The sequence below is a fragment of the Dromaius novaehollandiae genome, chromosome 5 (assembly GCF_036370855.1).
Source record: "Dromaius novaehollandiae isolate bDroNov1 chromosome 5, bDroNov1.hap1, whole genome shotgun sequence".
NCBI lineage: Eukaryota > Metazoa > Chordata > Aves > Casuariiformes > Dromaiidae > Dromaius > Dromaius novaehollandiae.
The window spans coordinates 42,139,589-42,145,846 of record NC_088102.1 but is presented as its reverse complement, the minus strand read 5'-3'; the positions used below and the strand labels follow the sequence as shown (position 1 = coordinate 42,145,846).

The window sequence follows — 6,258 nt, the reverse complement described above, 5'->3', positions numbered from 1 at the left end:
CGGAGCTGCGCCGTCGCCGCCCCCCAGGCGCCTGCGGCCCGCGGGCGGGGAGAACCGGCGGCCGCAGCAGCTGTCAGCGCGGCGCCGGCGGGTGCGAGCGGCGGCCCCGCGCCCCTGGGGCAGCGTCACGGCCGGGCCTCGCCGCCGCCGCCACAAAGCGGCAGCGCCCGGGCTGGCGGCCCTCGGCAGCGAGTGAAGGGCAGCCGCTACGCGAGGGGTGGCGCGGGCCGCCCGCTGCCCTGCCGCCTCGCCTCCCCCCGCGCTGGCGGAGCCCCGCCATGGAGGCTGCCGCGCAGGAGGGGATCAGGTAACGCCCCGCGCCCGCTGCTGCCGCGGCAGCGCGCGGAGGAAATGGCGGCCGCGGGGGCTGCGCCGGGCCGGCTCCGCCGCCCGTTGTCGCCCGCAGCGGGGCCGGGCTCGGGGGCTCAGGGCAGCGGGGCTTGTCCCCCCCCACCGCTGCCGCACCGCCGCCGCTCGGCCGGCACCGCAGCCCGACGTCCCGCCTCCGGCGCGGTGGCGGGTCTGGGGGCGGGGAGGGAGCCCGGCGCGGCCTCGGTGCCCCCGGGCAGCGGGCGTGTGCCGTGAGGCCCGGCCGCCGCAGCCCCGCGCGCTAGGGGCTTTGTAGCGGGTTTCTGTGAGGAGCGGCGGTGGCTCTCGGAAGGCTTTGGGCCTCTCTCGGAAGAAGAGCGATGGAGCAGCGAAAAGGTGCTGTAGGAAGGAGAGCTTTCCGTGAGGAACGCGAACACGCATTTCCCACCTTCCCGAGAAGTAGCTCAGTCCCAGCTCTTAAAAATTTCTGCTTTAAGTGCAAGGTTCGTTACTTAACTTGGCCTTCTTACAGAGACAGTTAAAAATAAAGACAGCATTCCCTGCCAGGGCAAACCCTTCACGTATACCTCGCCATGCAGAGAGGTGTCAAATGTGGCAACAGATTTCCAGAGGCCTGATGCAAAAAAAAAGGTACACGAGTATCTTCAGTCAAAATGGTGTATAATATGCAGAGCTAAATTGCCTAAATCTAGGGTTGCTGTCAGCTCTCCAACAATAATGCAGGTGTATTAATGCTAGTTCAAAGTAGTTGTGATCGAGTCTTCCTGACTGCCGTCTGCATTTTTATCTGTTGCCTGTATATAATTATTAAATACTTTGTAAGTAACAGTTCTTTGTCTGCAGATCTGAGAGCCTTATTCTCTTCCACATGTCTGAACTCAATGTGCTATGAGAAATGTTTTGATGTTAGACGCTACTGGCAGTCCATTTTTTCAGGCAAGCCAAAAATTTACCATTTTCTAACAGATCTAGAGATCTGCTAAACCTGGAGCTAACACAGAGCAATCAGAAGGTCAGTAAGGCCATCAGAAGCCTCCCTCCCTCCTTGGTCCCGCTGCAGGTAGAAGAGATGGAAGCAGAGTTTCTTGTTTTCTGCCAGCCTTGCCCATTTCTCCATTCATATTACTGGAGCTGAATATTTAACTGGAAGACTCCAGAAAGAGAAGTTGAGTCAAAATGCAAGGCCCCAAAAATTCAGGTGCACTCAAATTCAGCTGCTCATCACATATTCAGGTGTTTGTTCAAACTCTCAAAGTTTAAAAGGAAGTGGCTTACTATTGAGTTAAATCTGTAATAATCACTCATATATTCAAGAATAGTTCAAAGTCCAACATTTTGTATGTGAGAGCTGTTTGTACTGTCCTTAATCCTCACCACTCTTGAACAGGGTTTCTGCCATCTCATCATTCAACAGACGTTTGCTGAACACACTAAAACATTTTCATTCTCTGCTCTTTCTAGTGTCCAGGATGAGGCTGTGGACAAAAGCAAGTTTAAGGAATGCAACCAGATTGCTTTTTATAGGTAAGGGGAAGGATTGTAGTGTAGATTTTTTTAAAAAACTAGTCATACTAAAAGTTATCAGAAGTTGATACACATTGATTTTAATCATACCAAGTCTGCTACTTTCAGGATGCACCTTTCAAAGTGAGCATCCCACATACTTCTAAACATGCAGTAATCAGCGTATTTTAAAAGAGCAGAAAAGCTAAGGTGAAATCTTGTATCCAAAACCTCTTCTCTTAAAATTCCCAAAGTTGTCAGTCCTTTCATCTGACAAAGCCCCTGCAATATTTTAATTCTCGATAGGATAAAAAGGAGCTTATTTTCTTGACTTTGAATATGCAGAATTTAAAATGATAGAACTCTCAAGAGAAATAGTCTTCCAAAATTTCTGCCATTTGATCTGAAAGGCTTTGTGACAATAGCTTACAAGATTGCACTACAGTTGAGCAAGTATCTTGTCCAGAATTCAGTATCAAACCTAAACTCATTACTCTGTTAATCTTAAGCTAAATGCTCTTTTCTCATCCCATTTCTAACTGAGATACGTCTCCCCCTGCTTTTTTCCTTCCATCCTCCATTGTCTTCCGTGTTTCTCAGGTAAAAGGAACGGTTGCCCGGTGGTACACCAAGTAGCCACTGACATACTAGGTTACACTTTGAGGCATTTGCTTCTGTTTTGCAGAAAATTACATTCAAAAGCCCAGAATACCATTTTGCCAATGGTAGCAGGACTCCCTTCCTCTTTTCATATCATCCATCTCCAGCCTATTGTCATTTTAGCGTATCAAATCTAATTTCTCAATAGGCGCTTTCCATGTGTTGGCAAGCATCAGATCCTGTTAAAAAAAACCAAACTGTATCTGACTGCCCACATTTGTGCAATATATGTTTTCAAAGAAACAAAGCCAGTTTACCAGTAAAGAAACTTCCTTTTAAGGTAGCCATGTTCAAACAATTCATAAAACCCTGGCTCAGCAAGAAGCATGCTCCAAACAGTTGAGAAAGCCTTCATTTCAGGAACTCTGTCCTAAAAACATCATCAGGGCTTAAAGCTGCAGTCAAAACTTGTAGCAGCCCATCCAGTCTTTGGCCATTCTCCTTTTTCAGTTCCTGCTTTTGTTTTGACAGCCCAAGCACTAGGTGTGTCAAGGCAAAGCGCTTTTTTAGGTCTGTAGGCTCCAGAGTATCTCTTGAAGAGGAATATACTGGAGTGCATATCCAGGCAGTTACAGATTACACAAGCACAAATTGCTTCATCACCACAGAATGTAGAAACTGTTCACAAGGGTGCTGCAAACCAGGCAGCAGCGTATGAAAAAAAGTGAAAATGGTTTGTTCAGCTGAAATTTCTGGGGTCCTGGGAAGAAGCAGAATGTAACTGGACAACTTAGTATTTAGCTGATCACTTGAATTAAACCTGTTACTGTTAAAAAAAAAAAAAACAGCACATAGGGTGATGATGGGTGGCTAAAACCCTCTGTTTTACATCTCATTCATACATAAATACGTGTATGTATGTGTGCTCAGAACCATATGCCCTCTTTTTCCCCTTTTCTTGAAGCACTGATAATACTAGTATTTGGAAAAATTCAAGGCAGCGTTATTAAGTAAACATTTCTAATCTAATATTGTGCCCTGATGTGTGATTTAAGCCACAACAGTTAGGGAGATCAAAAATATTTTTTTGTCTTGACAGGCGTCAGAAACTTCTACATCCTGGAAAATCCTCGTATCGAGCATTGTTGGATTCTGTCACATTAAGTGATGACAATGTCAAATTCCAAATTATTCATGAGGAGAATAAGGTGAGATCTCACCTTCATAAGAAAGTATTTATACCTATCACCTCATAAGAGAGTATAAACACTCTGTTTTGATAGGTCTCACCTATTATAAGAGTGTTTCCAGAAATAGCAATGAATATTATCAACAGGTCTGATAGTACTTGAGGTCCTTCAGTGGTGGGTATTTATGATATGATGCAAAGTATCAGCATAAAGATATCCTTTCTGGTCAGTATTTTTCTGACAACTTGAGACTATTCAAAGATACCAGATATTTTAATAAACTTTTTAAAAAGTCTTTAATGGCTCTATGAAAAATCTGAACAGAATTCTTTTTTTCTGAAAAAAAAAAGTTTGTAATTCAGAGTTTTCTCCACTACTCCAAAATAATAAATTTTGTTTGCTTAATGAAATAAGATCGACTACTTTTCAGCACCTCCTAACCATGCCTTTCATATTCCTGTGTTTGCTGAAAAGCAGCTTTTTGGCAGAAAGAAGTCTTTCTCATCCATGAATAGATTCACAGTTAAGAAGACAGCCAGGAAGAGGAGTGTCTTCCATTTCTCTAACAGTGTAGCAGCTAGCACATTCACCCAGGGAATGGACAACCTAAACCTGTCTTAGATTATGGGAGTTTGGAACTACAGCACCCCCATTCTATGCTCTAACCATCACATGAGAGAGACTGCATGAATTTATTTTCTGTCTCTCTTGGTGATCCTGATCTTCTTGCAATCAGTACAGAAAAAGCAGCCTATTTTTTGCTTAGGCTTTAAGGTACTCAGAAAAGAGGTGAAAGACTAAAGACTCCATGGCTCACTAGACGGTTTGGAGGTTTATTTAAAGACACTATTGTGTAAAATATTTCCTAGGGAGCAGGATTTGGAACTCAAATTTCTTCTCTCTTGCCTACTCTCTGTCTGGCCTCACAGTTCTTTTATCCCTTGGAAGAGAACAGGACTGACTGGCTTCCAGGTGAAGGGAAAAGATACCAGGCCAAAATTCTTCAGCCAATTCTGTGTCTCACAGGAAGAAAGATTAAGAAAGAAGAAACCAGGAAAAATCTTAATTCTTGCATAGAGATCCCCAGCAGAAGAAAAAGGGTCATTTTTTATGAGCTGGAACAGAGTGATTTCACAATTCCCCGAACTATAAAATAGCAAGTTATACATCTTGGTGGGTAGAGCACTATTAAGCATTTTCTTCAGGTGTCTTTCTGATGCAGTTCATCAGTGTAAGCTCCACTGTGATTACTAGTGAAGACAGAGCACTGATGTTTTGACAGAAAGCCCACATCTCAGTGGTAACCTGCTCTTATATTGACAGCACAGTAGTAGTAAAATTCTTCAAGCTTCAAGATTAGTGTTTTCCTTGCTGCTTGTGGGAAGAGCTGCAATATGCTAGACAAGAGAGACCTGAAGTTAGAGTCCAGTTAAAGAGCTGCTTCTTCAAAGCAGAGAAGTAGAGGTAGCTGATGTAAATTCAGACGGATGATGATCATTACTCTGCAATACTAACGTGCATTAAATAAGAAAGCAGACATGCTTTTGTTTTCAGACCATAAGTGTCTGAGGACTTTGAGTTGAAAGTAAATTGGTATTTTTATCATTGCCAGTGTACCTGTTTGCTTCCAGGTTCTTCTGCAGGTAGAAATTTGGGAAATAGAGGGCAATATTTTCAGGCTTAAAATTAATGAGGCAGCTCCTCTCAGAGCAAGGTACGAAGTTCTTGATGTTCTCATAAAGGAACCTGCCACCCAGAGGTAAGTGATGAGAGATGATTTAGCATATCGGTACCTTATACAGCTTCATTTTCAAAGGTGTGTTCCTTTCCCTCTCATTTGTGCTGAACTTAATAGTTGTCTCTCTGCAATACCAAGAATTACAGAGAGCAAAAATAAAAATGCATGTGGATAATTTGTTTTCAAAAATTCATGTTAAATACAAAGGAGAAAGTTTATTCATGTATATCAGAAACTTGCGGCTATTTGTCCTAGTCAAAAATAGCCTACCAGTTATGATGCATCATTTTCTCTAAGGCATTACCTATTAGTGTGAAAGGAATGCAAACTTTGAAAAATGTTTAAGGCAGTCCTATAGCCACCTATTGCATTGTGCAATGGGGCCTGAACACAGCGCGTATTTTGAGGGTCTTTGCTTCAACATGAGCCTTGAGTTTTTGTAATATATGCAGATATTCTCGGCCCTTATTTTGTTTCAACTTCATGTTTAGCTGCAGTAGATTTCCCGTGTTGCTGATTCATGTAAAGCTGTCATTGCTTTTCATTTGCAGACTCTCTATATCCCATAAAGAGGCAGGTATTTTGGTGCTGAAGAGTGTTAATGAGGAGTACAAGCTTCAAGTCACAGCAGACCCCTTCCAGATTGAGCTACAGTCCAAGAATGAGATTGTTCTGAGCATGAATTCCAATGGGTTGTTATATTTTGAGCACTTAAAACCACCTCCCAGTGCTAGGTACAGTATCTTTGTATCCCACTATAGGTATTGGTTGTGCTGTAGCTGCAGGTAAGCAGTTCTGTGGAATTGCTATTTCTGTGGTGGAAGCCCTCACACCTTGAAACCTGGCATCTCTTTTACCTCATGCCAGTTAAGTAGTGAAATTTTAACGAAGAAATTC

At 43.6% G+C, this 6,258-nt stretch overlaps 1 protein-coding gene across 5 annotated transcripts in view; it reads left to right on the top strand.

The window, feature by feature from the left end:
• Position 1: 1 nt before the first annotated feature.
• Positions 2-6,258, top strand: part of GANC (glucosidase alpha, neutral C) — a 29,059-nt gene continuing 22,802 nt past the window's right edge. For 3 of the 5 annotated variants that reach the window (XR_010389408.1, XM_026095616.2, XM_026095619.2), the window contains exons 1-5: positions 2-307; positions 1,792-1,854; positions 3,533-3,641; positions 5,255-5,382; positions 5,913-6,095. Coding sequence is in view for 4 of the 5 variants with exons in the window: in XM_026095616.2 (XP_025951401.1) it covers positions 279-307; positions 1,792-1,854; positions 3,533-3,641; positions 5,255-5,382; positions 5,913-6,095 (512 nt within the window). In the remaining variant the exon portion in view is untranslated. Of the gene's footprint in view, positions 308-1,791; positions 1,855-3,532; positions 3,642-5,254; positions 5,383-5,912; positions 6,096-6,258 lie in introns of those variants that run through there. The other 2 variants (XM_026095617.2, XM_026095618.2) reach the window with 2 other exon arrangements.